Source organism: Necator americanus, chromosome V (genome assembly GCF_031761385.1).
Source record: "Necator americanus strain Aroian chromosome V, whole genome shotgun sequence".
Taxonomy (NCBI): domain Eukaryota; kingdom Metazoa; phylum Nematoda; class Chromadorea; order Rhabditida; family Ancylostomatidae; genus Necator; species Necator americanus.
This window is the reverse complement of record NC_087375.1, coordinates 30,750,244-30,767,556: the sequence shown is the minus strand read 5'-3', so window position 1 is coordinate 30,767,556 and position 17,313 is coordinate 30,750,244. Positions and strand designations below refer to the sequence as shown.

The following is a 17,313-nucleotide window of genomic DNA, read 5'->3' as shown; positions in this document are numbered from 1 at the left end:
GTCAGATAGGTGTGGCGACGCTATAAAGCACTGAAATACGTTGGGATGGGTCCTACCGAGTCGAGTTGCTGCGCCGAGTGTGCACACCATCGTGCTAATGAGGAAGTAAATGTGGCGCTGTGAACCGTTTCACAGCCGTTAAAGCTGTGTACTACCCCGTTTGTCTGTTGCCCTCTACGTTGCCTCATCAGTTGGTCGCATCCTTCATTAAGAAATTGGAAACACGCATGCAAGCAGTTGCTCAAATAGCAGTTAACGGTTTACATAATCTGGGACAGAAAATTTACCGCTACGATGACGAAGTTGACGCCCTTTGACTTTAAGTCATCATTCTGTACTAACTGTTGAGGAGAAGGAGGGGCTCACATCTGGAATAACGTTGCCAAATTGTGGCGGTCATCTGAGATCTGAGTCTGAGTCAAAAAATCTAAGATGCTCTCTGACTTAGTTTCTGTGAACACAGTCATATGAAACGAGAGTCAATGAAGAGTCAATAGAAATCCTCCGGAAAGAAACGAAGTCAATAGAAATCCTCCGGAAAGTGGTTAATCTGCTGCAACTGAATGTTAGGTGTTACCCACTGTTTCCCTGCAGTTTTATCGCAATATTTTTGTCATGATTGTTCATTTTTTGCTGATTAGCAGAGACGTTTTTCTCTTCAAGTGACCATAAGGATCTCCATATCGTGCAAAGATTCAGTGGAAAATGAGGAATGGTAGCCTGATGACATATTTCTGCTCAGATTTACGACCTCATTAGCTGATCTGAAGACCACTACAGGTATTGGCGCCAGAACACTCGAAATAATTTTGGATTTTTGAAAAAATCGCAGAAACGACAACTTTTTCTCTGTTCCACTAAGTGTAAATTGACCATTCATTTTGAAATTAAATTATGTGTTTAGAGCATTCTGATATACAATAATATATAAATATTATACTGCCTTTTTTCAGTTCATATTGAATATTTTGCAATATTTTTCGACGGAAGATTCTGAACTACGTGTTCTGTCGTTCGTTTCGTGGTGACCGCATGAGATTGATCAATTAGAAGACGTTTTCCCTTCCCAATCGTTTATTATACAGATATAAAAAACAGCTATGTTGTAATGAAGGTAAAACATCGACAAATTCCACATAGGACTGATAAATATTAAAACACAATTTTATTTATTTAATGACTGAAGTAACGAGTGAATGAATATGTGATTCCTCAAACAAACTGTCCCATAAATAGCGGATTATTGTTTTTGGTAAGAACGAAAATAAATGGATGGTCTGCTCCGAATTGTTTTGGTTCATTAAGATTCCCACACATACGGCCCTTCACAGAGATTGTAGTCGCAGCTGCAGTAGTTCCACCTTCGTCAACCTGGAATAGTCTCTCTCGTCTGTGTTCTCCTCTCTAGTCGGCACATAGTGTTAAAAACGTTCAGCTCACATATGCTTTGCCTTACATCTTGTTAGTTGGGACTTTCTTTTTCAAGGTCTTCAAACTGACGATACATACATTCTTCTTTAGAAGCCTGGACATTTAATTAGGACTACGAAGAGTGGACTTTCGATTTGGATTGCGAAGTAGCTCATTCCCTTTTAATTGGTCTAATGACGTTAGCCTAAGTACACTAAGGACAATTTCCGGTTGAATCAAACTACCACCAACCTTTACCTCCACACTTCCGTCGAGAAAAATTATTCTTAATGAATTTGGGCTAACGTCTTAAGACTAGTCATTAGGTCATATATTGTGTGGTTGTATTTACGAGCAGAACAACAATCTATATGCACTTTACATTTAAAGAAATATGAATAACGAGAGCCAAATGGATATATAGTTCCACTCAGCAACAGTTAAGTTGTATGAATTAAATAAAGAGAAAGCCTACAGTGAAAGGGCAAAGAAGCTAGACACTGCTGGAACCGTACCTTTACGAGCCCTTGAATAGCATAGTTGAAATTTACCTCAATCATAGCCTTATGTGCTGCCTCGGAGATCTTCAGAGGTGTTGACGTGGTGATACCGCTCAAGTCAGCCTTGTCGCTGAACATCTCGGTGACGCCCATCTGCATTAGCGCTTCTTTCAGTTTAAAATCGGTTTCTATCTTCATTTTTGGGATGGTCAACTAAACGAATCATCTATAGCTTTCCCCTCTAATATCTCCTGCTGTACCACCACGAGTGTACCGAGATATAGGTATTCTCCAATTTGGATAACATCTCCTGAATTTTTGCTCCGTCAATAGTCTTTAGCAGTTTGTCAAGTCCAAATCTGAAAAAAATAACTAGGATAAAATTAAATTTTGGAGGGAACACTAGGGAATTTGGAAATGCTTATGTACAATTTTCAGGCTTTTCCACGCAGAGTTGGATACCTGTTGCATGGAAAGAGTGTTCATCGATTAAGTGGTGGGGCGCGTAACAGAGCCGCCATCTTATTTTGATTGTTCACGGTACATATAGTAGACTAAGAATATGAGGCACAGTGAAGCTCTGTGAGCGGTTGCGTTCGAAGCGGTGCGACGGAGCGCAGCGGCTAGGATCGAGAGGGGAACCCTCCACCAACGTTCTTTGCTGCAGTTCGCGATTTTCCCACCTCAATTCCAACCACTATTTCTGCCGCGCCGCTCCGAGCCTCTAAGTTTCCAAGTTAAGAATTTCAAGGCCGCAAACACCTCACATTTGCAGGATTTTGATCCTTTCCGGACTTAAAATAAGCCTCTTCCACTGGCTACAAAACAAGAGATTTTAACGTCAGTGAAAATATGTTAGCTTAAGCCGCAGCTACGAAACACAGTTTCAGCTGTCTAGACCTTTCTAAGAAACAGTTAGTCTAGAACTATTATAGAGAAAAAATTTTGTTCCGTGGTTCTTCCACAGCCGTAAATCTCGCCACGCCTTTCCAAAGTGTACAGCTATCGAAAGTCCGTGCCTCCGCAACTGTATGTATACCTCTTTTTTGGCAGGAAAATATTGAACGCATATGTAGTGTCTTTGTACTGCAACGACAACAGTTGAATGTCTTCATCCTCAGCATAGTATCTGTATACCTTGGAATGGTACATGAATTCCATCTAAAATACTTTTTCTTCGAGAGAAAGCAAAATTCTTGTGCGCCTAAGCGCCTGACCTCCCTCTGTTTGTCTTCTGCACTGAAGAACATTTGTTTTGGTCCCCTACCAGGAAATTTATGAACCCACTCGGCAGTGAAGTAGATAGCATTGACGATTAATGAAAAAGCACCTGACAATACAAGGAATTCGAAGTATCAGTGAAATCTGCTGTAGAAAATAACTTGAACCACCTGTAACAGTATCTGCGTTCACAATGTCGTGGATTTTGCCCGCCGTTGTTGTGCTCACAAACTCGTCGATAATCTGGAAAAAAAATTGACCGTTACTTTGCGATTCACATCACATATATCTCATTAATCCAGTGAAGTTTCGTTTGAGATCTTTACCGCGTTGTCTAGACCTTTGAAAGTTTCTTCCATTGGAAACAGTGTCCATCGCGATAGAGTTTTTATGGATTTGGACGACTTTCAGCGTTTTTCATGCGCTGGTCAAGTGTGTTCACACAAAAAATGCTCGATTTTGTCAACGTTCGTTCATGAAGACATGCCCGCGTGATTAATTGTACGAGATTTGTAGCATCAGCTGCTGCTTCAGGAGACGTTCATGTGACATGTTCATCTACAGGTGCGCCGTGATGTATAAACTGCAAAGAACTCTGAGCTCGTTCACATGGCTCCATGCCGATAATGGTTCGCCTGTCATTTGCAATGACTGTCGTTATCTTTGAATGATTTATTACCGTACTTCTCACTTCCTTTTCAAAACTAATCAAAATATTTAATTAATTAAAGTCAAAAGAATGCTATGTACATAGTTTGTCTAGCGCAAATTTCGCTTCTAACGTAATTACGCTTACTTGAGGTGCAGTGCAACGGATAAATGTTGACTAATGTTTGAAAAAAATCCTTCTGTGCATACGTCATCATATATCAGCGACATACTGTCAACTGTCAAATTTCGTTTTCGCATCGAGTCAGAAAGAATCAATGTCATCAATCTATAGGTTGCTGACGGGAGTAGAGTTTGTTCACACCGTCGGAAATTGAATTTAAGAAAATTAAGAAAAGTGATTAGATATTTCGGGATCGCTGGGCAATAGAGAAAATGAAGAAATCCTCCAAAATTACCTTCGCAGTCTCATCTGCTTTGCTAAAATCGTGACGTTCCACTTTCGCCGAGTACTTCTTAGTGACCGTATCCTCGTAGTCCTTCTCGATTTCGAATTTTTTGCTGTGAAAAAAGAATGTTCGTTGAGGGAGAAGATTCAGAAGCTAGCCACTCAATCTGTAAAATTGGTTAGTCACGTTCCAGAGCAGTACACGAGAGTCTTTTGATGAATTCGGGAAATTTCTGTTGGATGGTCAACTTTCTAAGGAAAACATCATCTAATTATGAATTGGGTAGTCGTTTGAGGTGGCGTAGAACTAGGCAAAGTCGAGTAATGGGCAGAATTAAACAAATTATACTCAAACTGATTTCTCCCCTATCTTATCCCCATTTGTTGTTAGTTGTAGTTTGGCCGTTCCTTGTTATGGTAGTATTGAAAACGGTGAATTCTGGGAAATAATTCCCGTTGGTTGGATCAGGATGAAATGGTATTAATGAGGACCTCGGTTATCTGTACATTATTAGAAAATACGAGCTTTTAGCTCGCCTGGACAATTGTGAGAATCGGCTCACTTTTATACTTAAGTTACCAAACAGTTCTTCTATAAATACTCGTTTGAAAAACGGACCAGGAATAAGACAGTAACTTTCCGATGCTTTGCTGATCTTTAAAAATGAAGTGTGTGCGGAAATCACCAGGCTTTTTCAGAACTGAATTTAGAATACTAGGAGGAAAGAAATGCAACGTACTCTAAGTAGAGCCCATTTGCTATCTTACATTGCACTCCATCAGTGGCTTTCAGAACGGATTCCGATAGTTCTGAATAATAGTCAAGGGTTTGTTCATCGGACGCAGCTGAACAGATAAATTTCTGCAGATTTTTTTCTCTGAAATTATTTGTGATGCACATCGTGATATTATATCATTGATCTGTTCTCTGGTATTTCCCTTTGCACCAGCCTGGACCATGGCGAGTGCGAAAGTCACTGAAAGAGGCGATACAACGACGGGCTCATCGGCTGAGGCGTGTCGAAGCATGCCGAGCCCGAAATCCGTCTGTGCAGTCAGGAGCATCCTAAATGTACATTCGTTAGGAAAGTAGTGTGCTCAACTTAGCTTGCAGTTTGGTTTAAATATGGAACGTGTTCCATAAATGCACATGTACGTACTATTATTCTATAACTATACTAATTCTATCTATTATGTATGTGTGCAATAGCTGCAAGCACTTTCTTCTAACGGTATATGTGTAACAAACCAGCAAATTCAGTTCCATTAATACAGTCCCATTCGTGGAAAACTCATTCAAACAGTCTTACAGTTGAAGGAGCAGGCCACATTCTTCACATGTTCCAATCTTCTCAATCATTTTTGGAAAAATTCGTATCGTTGAAAACTGTTCCATATTATGACATAATTGATTTGATTAACGTATCATTCCAAGGAAATTTATCACCCTCGATAGCCGAACATGAAATGGTGGGAACTTTTTGTCTACTCAGTTTGAAATTCTGGACGTTACCTTTCACTTTTACTTTGCAAGTTAAAACCTTCGTATTTTCTTTAATTTTATCACTTGGGAATCCGGAATCAAACATCTGTGCTAAAAACAGAAAGAAAGAAAGAAAAAAAGGTCAAGAACGTGAAGTAAAGTAAACGGGGTAGTAAAAGTTTGTGGTAAGTGCATATGCAGACAGATAAATCGCGAATAAGAAAAGGGTAAAAGTTCTAATCGAGATTTTCTCTGGACTGGAAAAGAAACGTCAAAATTATCTCATCACTCGCCTAAACGTACGGCTAATGCCGGACTTCAGGCTTATTTTGGTGTTCGCTACACTCGCCTTCACCGATCAGTAAGAAATAACAGTAGCGACATACTTTTGGGAAATTAGAAAAGCATAGATGAAAGATTTCATAGTTTTTCCTTGAACGCGTCGATTCTATATTTTGAGAACAATAGAGCTTGATTTAACATCAATGTTTCTCTCAAATCTCCACATTTTGGAAACATTATTCAAAGTATGAGTTTCCTCCGTTCTCAGCAATCAGCAAAGGACGAAGTGCTAACATGAAATGAATAATCACCATCGTAGTGATTATTCATTATCATTCATTATTTTCATTATTTATTCATTATGAATATCACTATCGTAGTGATAAAAATAACGTTCTACGTCAGATCGCGTAAACGTTGGCTACTATGTATTGTAGTTAAGCAGCCGTTCGCACGTGCTTTTTCCCTTTTTGAAGAATGTTAGCAGATCAGGAGACATGCTGGGAAATGCGAAGAACCACAGAAACCCATTCTACTGCGTTGGGGCTCCCGCGCGTAATTTCAACCTCTTTGGACCTGTCCCATCCCATTTTACAGCTATCTGCCTGCGGAGCACGAATTCGTCGCCATTGTCCCCGTCTCACCCAATTTTATCGCTTTGAGGGTCCTGCGCACCAAACCGACGCCATTGTATCCCTCTCCCTCTCTTTCCGGAATTTCTTGACTGAGACACGCATACAGAGACGCACACACGTTACTGAATAAGCCCGTTATTATATTATTATATAGCATGACAGTTTGCAAATCTGGAGGTTTATCTGGTTTAATTTATATATTCACATAAGAGTTAATTTACTCTCACTAACATATGAGAGAAACTAACGCGCCTTATCAAGGCCAACATACATAGCTACTTATATTTAGACAATAGTGAAAAGGTAGAGTGCTCGCCTATCAGGTGCATGGCGATGGTTCGGCACCTCACCGGTGTGGAGTTTTGCATCATTATGGAGTATTTTCGTGACACACACACGCACACGCACACACATATATACATACGTACGTACGTACGTAAGTACGTACATACGTACATACATACGTACGTACATACATACGTACATACATACATACATACATACATACACACGAACACTAAGCGCGTTATTGTATAGCGTGATAATTTGCACTGCATTCACTGCCACAGTTTTCTTTTCAGAGCAGAAATCAAACAATAATCTCGAATAATAGTGAGTAATAACTGGGGATGGGATCCAAAAGCGCAAAGAAATATCTGCTATGACACCTTCTTGCATCACTGAATAGCAAAACGTAAGTGGATTTACTGTTCGTAAAAGGTCATCAACACTGCGTAAACCACTAAGTGTTAAGTAAATAAATAGTTGTGTCGGAAAAAAGTTCGTACGTTGAAGATGCAAAAATTAGAAAAAGAAGCGTGGTTTTTAGTGCAAGGTAAATAAGCAGTGATGGAATTTGGAAAAAAAGAAACATATCAGTATATAATATGGAATATGAATGTGATATATCGTTCTTTTCTTCCCATACTTTTTTCAATAAAGAATCTCAAGAATGTTACAAAGGAAAGTAAAGGATAAAATACTCCTTGTTTGCTTTTTTCAAAACAGAAGTCCCAGAGGTGATTAAAATTTGCAAGACCTATGTGAATCGGAAAATACGAAGAGAAAAGATGAAAAATTGTGAGAAAGTGTAAGTTTGTTTGAATGGGATTCAAACTACAACTGAGATATATTGATTAGGGACTACAGATCGCCGTTCATCGATCTGAACACTCAAGCAGACGCCGCCGGCCGCAAACTTATTTGGTAGTTTTTCAAACTGACTAACAACTAACAACGGGTTCAAACTATTTCTAGACCTTTTGCAAGAAAAAAAAGGAAAGGATATTGCATTAATGAGCCTCACATACCTCTTGTTTGCATCAGACATTTTGAGGAATTGTCGAGTGCCGAGAAAATCAGCTAAAATGAAGGAATGATGCAGAAAGTCGTAAGAGAGTCATAAGAGTCAGTCATATATCGACTAGAGAAGGAACTTCTGTAGTGAGGGTTTCCGGGAGAGAGTGGTAAGTGTTTAGGATATTGAGAGCTATCATCCTAAACTAGAATCCGGCAGTAAGCAGGATTCTCGCGAGAACTGGTCCTCTACGGTAGATGTAGACCTATTGCGCTCAAGTTTATGTAATGGTATGGAGAGGGAGTACCATGGACCAAAAAAATCGGAGTTCTCCTCGGAGCTAGCCAATGGTAGACAAAATTAACAACTGATTTATTCAAAACAACGTGGGCAGATTGAAGTCGAATTGAGGGCGTGAAGTTGGAAATACCAGCGACAAAGTCTATATTTATTTTGGCTTTTTTTTGACATAGCTGGTTTCTTAAAAATTGGCCAGCATCCTAAACGACGTGATTCCTTTTGTGAGTTGATGTTTACGTTTTGTGAGGGCTGGCACTGCACTGAAATATGGTGATCTCTCAGAGAGCCCAAAAAACCCCGTGTTCCACAATGGTAGTTCAGTTATGGGACTCGAGGTGTTCACCATTAGTATGAAGGCCAAGAAGATGAATAAACGGATAAAAAAATGAGCGGGTGGATGAATGGGTGAATGAGGGATAAACGGATGCGAGTGATGGATTAAAACAAAAAAAAGAAACATATTTAGAGAGATGAATCGAGGAGGAATAGCAAAAGTATTTCTCCTTCAAAATGCACGGCACTGATGCCTCAGCTGAAAACGAACGGAATGGCAACGGCGAACAGTGAGCCAATATGGCCTTTTACGGTGATAACACACTTATTCATCTTTTTCTTGGCGATTCAACAGTTATTGCGAAAGCAAAGTGCCGTGAGGGACTACGGTAACAGATTGAAATGGAAAACATAGCGTTGAAACCATGGAAACATTTTCAGATCTGGTTCCAAGTGGCTGAATAGTCCACTAATTATGACACGTAAATTCATTAACTAATACGTGGGTTAGGGGCGTAGTGTAGCGGTTAGAGGTTCCGCTTCTTGCACCATCGATCGGAGGTTCAAATCCGCCCTAGTGCTCACCAAGCCTTTCATCCCTCCGAGGTTGATAAATTGGTACCAGACTTGTGTTGGAGGATAAAAACACTGACTTGACACATCGTCTAGCCTCCGCAAATCATTGTATAGGGCAGATACACGTTCGTTAACCTCAAACGATTCTGAATTGAAGTGAACGTGGGGGCGCAACCCAAGCGGATTGATTAATGCCAGAAACTTTATCCTTTATCCTTCAATACGTAGGTTCCCATAATATAAAAATGTGGGTTCCTCATCTTTTTCTTGAAAACGGAAATGCATGTGTACTTTCCAAAAAAAGAACTCTTGCTGTCGGAACTTCTCTGATATTTGATTCGTTTTGCATGGAATAGTAGAGATAAGTTGCTAAACGCGATGAGAATAGGAAAAGTTGAGTATTTCGTGTAAAAGAGCAGTTCAACATCGTTTCAGTAGTGTGCGTATGAGGCGGAAATGATTTTCGCATCAAAGTGTGTTTTTCTCTCCTGAACGTACTGCTGCGCAACGGCGCAGCCTGCCGAAGGTTGGCGATAGCACTTTGTATCGCTTTAGAGCATGGTTCAAAACAGAGCATAATGAATTAGTGGAAATGTTTTAATTTTTTCGGACCAACAACTTTGAACCATCTTTAAATAGGCTCAAACAAAATATGCAATCAACAAGTATTCGCCAAAAAAATCTGTCTATTCCGGTATAGTAAGGAACTGTTATTCTGAAGTTGATGAACTTTTGGAAGGATTTTTTAGCATACTGGTATTTGTGGAAGTGTAATAAATGCGAAAAGCTGTCCAAGTCCGAGAATCGGTAGTCAGAGACAGGTCAAATGAATATGGAGGATGAGGCAATACTTCGCAACTCAATTTCGCTAATTTTTGAAGCGTTGATTGTGCGACGCCTGCTCGCACGTGGTCGCGAAGGAAGACTGGATCATTTCTGTTGATCAGTGGTGCTGTATGTGTTGCAATTTCGTTGGATCCTCTCAATTTGTTGGGTATTCGTCTCAGACGTAATGGTGTCATCGAGTTTTATGAAGCTGCTGCCTGACTGACTGGCAGCAACAAACTAAACAGTAATGATGACCTTTTTTGGGCCAATATGGGGAATATGGGGTGCGACGGGTCCATCGGCGTCGGATTGGTGCGCCAGTGCCAAATATCCATAAAACGGGGCACGACGGGTTGCACAGCGTCGAATTTCGGTGTCGTGGTGCAGAAGTATCGCACAGTGGCTTCCTGTGCATGTCGCAAGAGGTAAAAGGGATATTTCATAGTCGTATCCACTTCCCGCGTTGCTTCTCACCTCTATGACTCCTCCGTTCTTCAGAAAGTGGAAACGCGATTGCTAACTGCTGCTTATATAGTAGCCAACTGTTTACAACGCTGTCTTTATTAGTGCGATGATGTCATTCACTTCATTTTACGTGAAGCATTATTCTGTGATAACTGTTGGGGGAAACAAGAGGGAAACCTTTACTTTGAGTAATGATTCCAGGTCGTGTTTATATTATATTGATATCGAAAGAGTGCTTAAAGTTGAAGTTTGTATTTTCTCCAAATGTACAAGTGACGCGTTTATAAAGAAAACTATAAATCTTTAGATTAAATTTCCTTTAAGAAAGGAGAAAACGTTGTTAGAAAATCATAATTCTAATTTTACTCCTTAATCACAATTTTTTTTTGAAAATATCACTCTCATTAATTTATTTTCATTAATCAGTAATGGCGAGCGGAGCGAACACCACAGAAAGTCTGAGGTCCGGCTTTAGCCGGACGTTCAGACAGGTGTATAAATAAAGTGGAGACCAATGCTGACCGTTGTTAGTTTATGGTAGTATGGTAGTGGTTTATGGTAGTTTTATCTATTTCTCTTTTTCTTAACTATCTCCACCAGCTACACAGTCTGCCCCATCTTGTAGGAGACAGTTCAAAAAGCCCCAGTTTTCAGCTTTTGGATAAGAAATGTGTTTTCTTGTTACAATACGCATTTACGCGCTAGAAGAGCAAGCTAAAAAATTAGAAATAACGAATCTACCAGAGATACACTGGGATGGACTTTCTTACCTGCTTGCGTTGCATTTCATTTCTAGGGAATCGATAAAAACTTCCACAACTCCATATGTCCTTACATTAGTCATATTTCATGGCGTGATTAAAAACTGCAGAGGAAACAGAGCCGCATGCTGCGCGCTCATCATTATTCTTAGGGAACAATGGTCGTAACTGTTTTGTTTTGGTTGAGCGATCACTTTCGCAGCATATAACGCACTTGCTTCCAAATTTCAGAAATTATCTGCTTGGCTCCACCTCTCACCTGCACCTTTCAGGAAGGACCTTTCAGCTGCACCTTTCAGGATATTCCGCGGCACCTTTCAAGAACATACCACATCCAGACCGTGTCGAAGGTCAGAGAGGTTTGCCGGGAATACCGCCTGCTCCTTGCTCTAACCTTCGTCGACTATGAGAAAACCTTTGACAGCGTAGAAACGAATGCAATACTGGCAGCGCTGGTCGACCAAGGTGTGGACGCGTCGTATGTGAGGACATTAGTCAATTGCTACGATCGATGCACGACTAGGATACAGCTTTTTCACCGCCCTCTCACCATACCCATTGGAAAGGGGATACGACACGGCGATACTATACCGCCGAAGATGTTCACAGCTGCATTGCAATGGATAATGAAATCACTATCCTGGGAAGAAAGGGGCATACGTGTTGATGGAAGATTTCTTTCGAACCTTCGTTTCGCGGACGACATCGTTCTCTTTTCGAGCAGTACCAATGAAGCAGAAACGATGCTCAACGAATTGAACGAAGCAGGGAAGAGAATAGGACTAGGAATAAACAGAAAGAAGAACGCTTACTGCGAGGACGGAGGAGTACAACTTGAAGGCTCCCAAATCGTGGAAACTCCGTCATACGTATACCTCGGACGTTCTATGAACATGGAAAACGACATGAAGGAAGAACTAAATAGAAGAATGAGAGCAGCATGGGCAGCATTCGCAGCCGTCAGGGAAGCTACGGACCAACTGACGGACCAAGATCTTCGTGCCCATCTGTTCGACTCGACAGTCCTTCCGGCGCTCTGTTACGCAGCAGAGACGTGGGCAGACACCGCGGCCACGTCTAGGAAGCTACTAACCACCCAAAGAGCCCTTGAGAGATGTCTCCTGAAGTTTAACCGGCGCAAACAACACCTAGCCGGTCTTCGTAGCTCCGACTTTAGAGGAATGTCCCGTCTTCGCGATCCAGCGGAATATGTATCGAAAACAAAACATAGTAGGGCCGGTCACATCATGAGAAGAATCGACGATAGATGGACTAAAAGAACGCTAGTGTGGATCCTAAGAGATGCTAAACGCCCTCGAAGGAGACTGCCAACGAGTTGGGGTGACGTGTTTGCTACACAGATGGAGCAGCTGAGAGCTCAGCTGGAAACGGCTCAAGGATCTCGTCAACGTCACTCGCGAAACTTGAGAACATCCTGGATGACAATGGCGAGGGAACGAAACGAGTGGAAGAGGTGCTGGGGTTCGCACGTCCAGTGAAGACAGGCCATCTGAGTATCTAAGTAAGTAAGTGATGGCGAGCGGAGCGAACACCACAGAAAGTCTGAGGTCCGGCTTTAGCCGGACGTTCAGAGTGCTGTATAAATAAAGTGGAGACCAATGCTGACCGTTGTTAGCTTATGGTAGCATGGTAGTGGTTTATGGTAGTTTTATCTATTTCTCTTTTTCCTAACTATCTCCAACAGCTACATACTCTGCCCCATATTGTAGAAGACAGTTCAAAAAGCCTCAGTTTTCAGCTTTTGAATGATTCTACTCCGAGATGTCTCGACAAGAAATGTGTTTTCTTGTTACAATACGCATTTACACGCTAGAAGCCGCATAGAGGAAGCTAAAAAATTAGAAATAACGAATCTACCAGAGATGCACTGGGATGGACCTCCTTACCTGCTTGCGTTGCATTTCATTTCTAGGGAATCGAGTAAAACTTCCAGAACTCCACATGTCCTTACATTAGTCATATTTCATGGCGTGATTAAAAATTGCAGAGGAAACAGAGCCTCATGCCACGCTCTCATCCTTATACTTAGGGAACAATGGTCGTAACTGTTTTGTTTTGGTTGAGCGATCACTTTCACAGGATATAACACACTTGCTTCCATATATCAGAAATTACCTGCTTGGCTGCACCTTTCAGCTGCACCTTTCAGGATATTCCGCTGCACCTTTCATTTCAGAGGATCAGTCAAAGGTTGCCTTATCCTACATATCTCTACAAAAATCACATTTTATAACGTTGTGAAAGAAGATGCTCTGCTCTTTTTTCGCAGCATCCAAGGGACCTCCTTCCTAGCCTAAAAATAATCTATTGGGCTCTCCTCATTTTCCGCTGCACATTTCACGATGATCGGCAGCGCTTTTCACCTATTTCTTTCTTCCCAACAATCTCAAACTGCCGACACATACTGCCCTATTCTGTAGATGGCAATTCCAAAAGCTATTTGGCTTCATTTGGTTTCTCGATGTTTCTTCTCCAAGATGTTTCGATAAGAAGTGAAATATTTTGTTCATAACACACATTTCCACGCGCAGAGCCACAAAGAGCAGTTTTTTCTTTAAAAAAAATACAAATAACGAATCTACCAGAGAGGATGCACTTTCTTACCTGCTTGCGTTGCATTTCATTTCTAGGGAATCAATTAAACTTCCTGAACCCCACATGTCCTTACATTAGTCATATTTCATGGCGTGATTTAAAATTGCAGACGAAACAGAGCCTCATGCCACGCACTCATCCTTATACTTAGGGAACAATGGTCGTAGCTGTTTTGTTTTGGTTGAGGGATCACTTTCGCACTTGCTTCCAAATCTCAGAAATTATCCGCTTGGCTGCAGCTTTCAGGAAGGACCTTTCAGCTGCACCTTTCAGGAACTTAGCCATATTTTTCGGCGAGAAGAGAGAGGAGAGAATAACAAAGGATAATAAATTTTGATGAGCAACGCAGCTACTCTGACTGGAGGTCAGCTACAGGGTTAAAAATTAGAGCACTGCATGAAAAATCTGTATAGTTCTGGTAATCAACACAGATCTTTTAGTTTTTATTTATTTTTTTATTCTCAGTTGCTTCTATTTCATCCTATTTTCGATTTCTACAATTCCGATGAGCAGGAACCTTAAATGCTGCGGTTGTTTACGGAAAAGACGCCTATGCACTGTATGCATCCGATCAACAACGATCAACAAAGCTGCCGATCAACAACGGTCAGGAACGTCGAATTGTGAGTTGTCAGCAAAATAATATATTTCTTGTGAAAACATCTGTATGAAGAAAGATTGAAAAACAGAAAACCGCTGCGACTTCCCAATTGGTTATTGGAATTGTCTTCTACAAAATGGGGTTGTATATGTTGCAGTTAAGGAAGGTTAGGAAAAAGACAAATAAATGGTCAGCTTGAGATCACAACCTTATTAATACATTGTTGAAATGTTCGCTCTCCCATCTATTAACCGAGCCAAATGCCTATGTAACACGTTTAGAGACAGAAGCATTAGCATTAGCATAGAAAGAACCAAGTTTCCATGCTAACGGAATAAAAACGTTGCATTAATAGAAACGGTGCGTGGTTTTATGACTTCCACATTGCTAACACGTTGTGAGCGTTCTTTTATCAATGTTGAAAATGCACATACAAATAAGAAGTGTTTTCAAAACCTTATACTTTCTCTCTCTGCAAAAAAGTGGACTGTGTCTTTTTTGCTGATTTTGCTTTTATTTATAACAAAATGCGTTGTCCAATGAAAGGAATGGAGGATCTTCAGCCGTTTTTTTAGCGCTTAATCGAGGTGATAATCTACTAAACAGCAGCGGTTTCCGAGGTGCACGTAGGGGAAGGGTCAAAAGGAACCTGAAGAACTGAAAAATGATTTCGGAAATAATTTACTTTACTTTACTTTACTTTCATTAGTTCCGATTTTCGGTTGTCGTTGAATCTTGGCATGCTAAATACGCTGCAGCCGATTGAATTGCTTCGGCTGTGCCCAGGAGTACTGCTGATTTTTACTAACAGCTAAAATCTTGGCATTGTCCCCTTCGTCAGTACCCGAAAACTCTAAACCCATTGGAGATTTGACCTTCACCGTCATACTCCTACAGAAGTGATTGAGATGGTTTACGGTAAATTAGCAGAGCACCTCCTTTCACAACTACTAATTACAAAGAATTATAAGCGACTCTACCGTAGGGCTGTGCTCTCACATTTGAGAACTGCTCTAAATACAATCACTCACGTCACCCAAATCGACCTGTGCGATGACAGCCAAAGTTAAGGGTGTAGATAGCTTGGAAAATTCATGGCAGAAATCCTGCTCCTGTATCTATCACAACTTGGGTTCCGGAACTGCACCAGTCGTTTTGCTTTGTCCTGGAAGAAATCAAGAATATACACAGGGTCACCTCAGGATGTGTTCATAATGATTCTTCGCTCCTACTACGTTTCAACGGTTGATTTTGTGCAATTTTGTGCGTCAAAGGACTGCTTTACAACCATGCTGTATAATAATAGGATTATTCTCTCATGTCTGTGTTTGTATAAGTGTGTAGAGTCAGATAAGTGTGGCGGCGCTATAAGTCACTGAAATACATTGGGACGGGTCCTACCGCGTCGAATTGCTGCGCCGAGTGTGCACACCATCGTGCTAATGAGGAAGTAAATGTGACGCTGTGAACCGTTTCACAGACGTTAAAAGCTGTGTACTATCCCGTTTGTCTGTTGCCCTCTACGTTTGCCTCATCAGTTGGTCGCATCCTTCGTTCAGAAATTGGAAACACGCATGCAAGCAGTTGCTCAAATAGTAGTTAACGGTTTACATGATCTGGGGTAGAAGATTCATCACTACGACGATGAAATTCACGTCCTTTGAATTTAATAAATCATTCTGTACTAACTGTTGAGGAGAAAGAGGGGCTCACATCTGGAATAACGTTGCAAATTGTGGCGGTCATCTGTGATCTGAGTCTGAGTCCAAAAATCTAATATGCTCTCTTAGTTTCTGTGAACACAGTCATATGAAACGAGATTCAATGCCTCAGCGAAACTATGAAGATGTAGGGTGGAAAGTGGTTAAGCTGCTGCTATTGGATGTTGGGAAACACCCGCTGTTTCCCTGCAATTTTACCGCAATATTTTTGTCATGATTTTGTTCATTTTTTGCTGGTTGGCAAAGACGCTTTTCTCTTCATGTGACCAGGATCTCCAAATCGTGCAAAGATTTAGTGGTAAATAAGGACTGGTAGCCTGATGACATATATTGCTCAGATTTACGACCTAGCTGGCTTGAAGACCACTAGAGATATTGGTGCCAGAACTCTCGAAATAACTTTGCATTTTTGAAAAAATCGCAGAAACTACAACGTTTTGCTCTGTTCCACTAAGTGTAAATTGACCATTCATTTTGAATTAGCAAATTTTAGTGCATAGATACTTAGATGGCACCGTCGGTTCGGAGACTGGAGGCGAGCCTCAGCATCTCATTTCCAACCGATCGTTTCGTTCCTTCGCCATAGTCATCCGAGATGTTCTCAACTTTCGTGAGTTACGTTGACGAGATCCTTGAGCCGTATCCAGCTGAGCTCTCAGCTGGTCCATCCGTGTAGTGAACGCGTCGCCATCTCATGGCGGTCTTCCTCGGGGATCGTTTAGCAACTCTTGGGATCCACTCTAGCGTTCTTTTAGTCCATCTATCGTCGATTCTTCTCATGATGTGACCGGCCCATCTATGTTTTGCTTTCGATACATATTCCGCTGGGTCGCGAAGACGGGACATTCCTCTTAAGTCGGAGCTGCGAAGACCGCCTAGGTGTTGTGTGCGCTGGTTAAATTTGAGAAGGCACCTCTTAAGGGCTCTGTGGGTAGTAACATTCGTTTCTACGCTGTCGAAGGCTTTCTCAACGCAAAAAGACAGTATGATATTTGTATATTATTGTATATCAGGATGCTCTAAACCCATAATTTAATTTCAAAATGAATGGGTCAGATGACTCGCAGTCTAATAATCGACAATAATATACAAATATCATACTGCCTTTTTTGCTTTCAAATTGAATATTTTTACAAAATTTTTCGACTGGAAGTTTCTGAGCTATGTGTTCTGTCGTTCCCTTCGTTTTGACCGCATGAGATTGAACAATTAGAAGACGACTTCTCTTCCCAATCGTTTATTATACAGATAAAAAACAGCTATGTTGTAATGAATGTAAAACATCAA

General features: G+C 41.0%; 3 protein-coding genes across 4 annotated transcripts; 1 reads left to right on the top strand and 2 right to left on the bottom strand.

The window, feature by feature from the left end:
* Positions 1 to 1,212: 1,212 nt before the first annotated feature.
* RB195_015709 (uncharacterized protein) lies at positions 1,213 to 5,253 on the bottom strand (the record flags this gene model as incomplete). The annotated part of the gene is made up of 9 exons (XM_064206552.1): positions 1,213 to 1,371; positions 1,962 to 2,123; positions 2,185 to 2,269; positions 2,950 to 3,071; positions 3,128 to 3,240; positions 3,302 to 3,374; positions 4,199 to 4,301; positions 4,929 to 5,034; positions 5,088 to 5,253. 9 exons carry the CDS (start codon positions 5,251 to 5,253, stop codon positions 1,213 to 1,215), a joined length of 1,089 nt encoding a protein of 362 aa, XP_064062433.1.
* A 3,455-nt stretch (positions 5,254 to 8,708) lies between these two features.
* Positions 8,709 to 12,587, top strand: RB195_015708 (uncharacterized protein; the record flags this gene model as incomplete). Of its 2 annotated transcripts, XM_064206551.1 has the most annotated exons (2): positions 8,709 to 8,771; positions 11,427 to 12,587. In XM_064206551.1, the coding sequence occupies 2 exons, from the start codon at positions 8,709 to 8,711 to the stop codon at positions 12,585 to 12,587; spliced, it is 1,224 nt and encodes a 407-aa protein (XP_064062431.1). The 2 variants fall into 2 exon arrangements, with proteins under 2 accessions (XP_064062431.1, XP_064062432.1); XM_064206550.1 differs by lacking the exon at positions 8,709 to 8,771 and having other exon boundaries at positions 11,688 to 12,587.
* A 4,054-nt stretch (positions 12,588 to 16,641) lies between these two features.
* RB195_015707 (uncharacterized protein) lies at positions 16,642 to 16,872 on the bottom strand (the record flags this gene model as incomplete). Its single annotated transcript, XM_064206549.1, has 1 exon — positions 16,642 to 16,872. One exon carries the CDS (start codon positions 16,870 to 16,872, stop codon positions 16,642 to 16,644), a length of 231 nt encoding a protein of 76 aa, XP_064062430.1.
* Between the last annotated feature and the right edge of the window lie 441 nt (positions 16,873 to 17,313).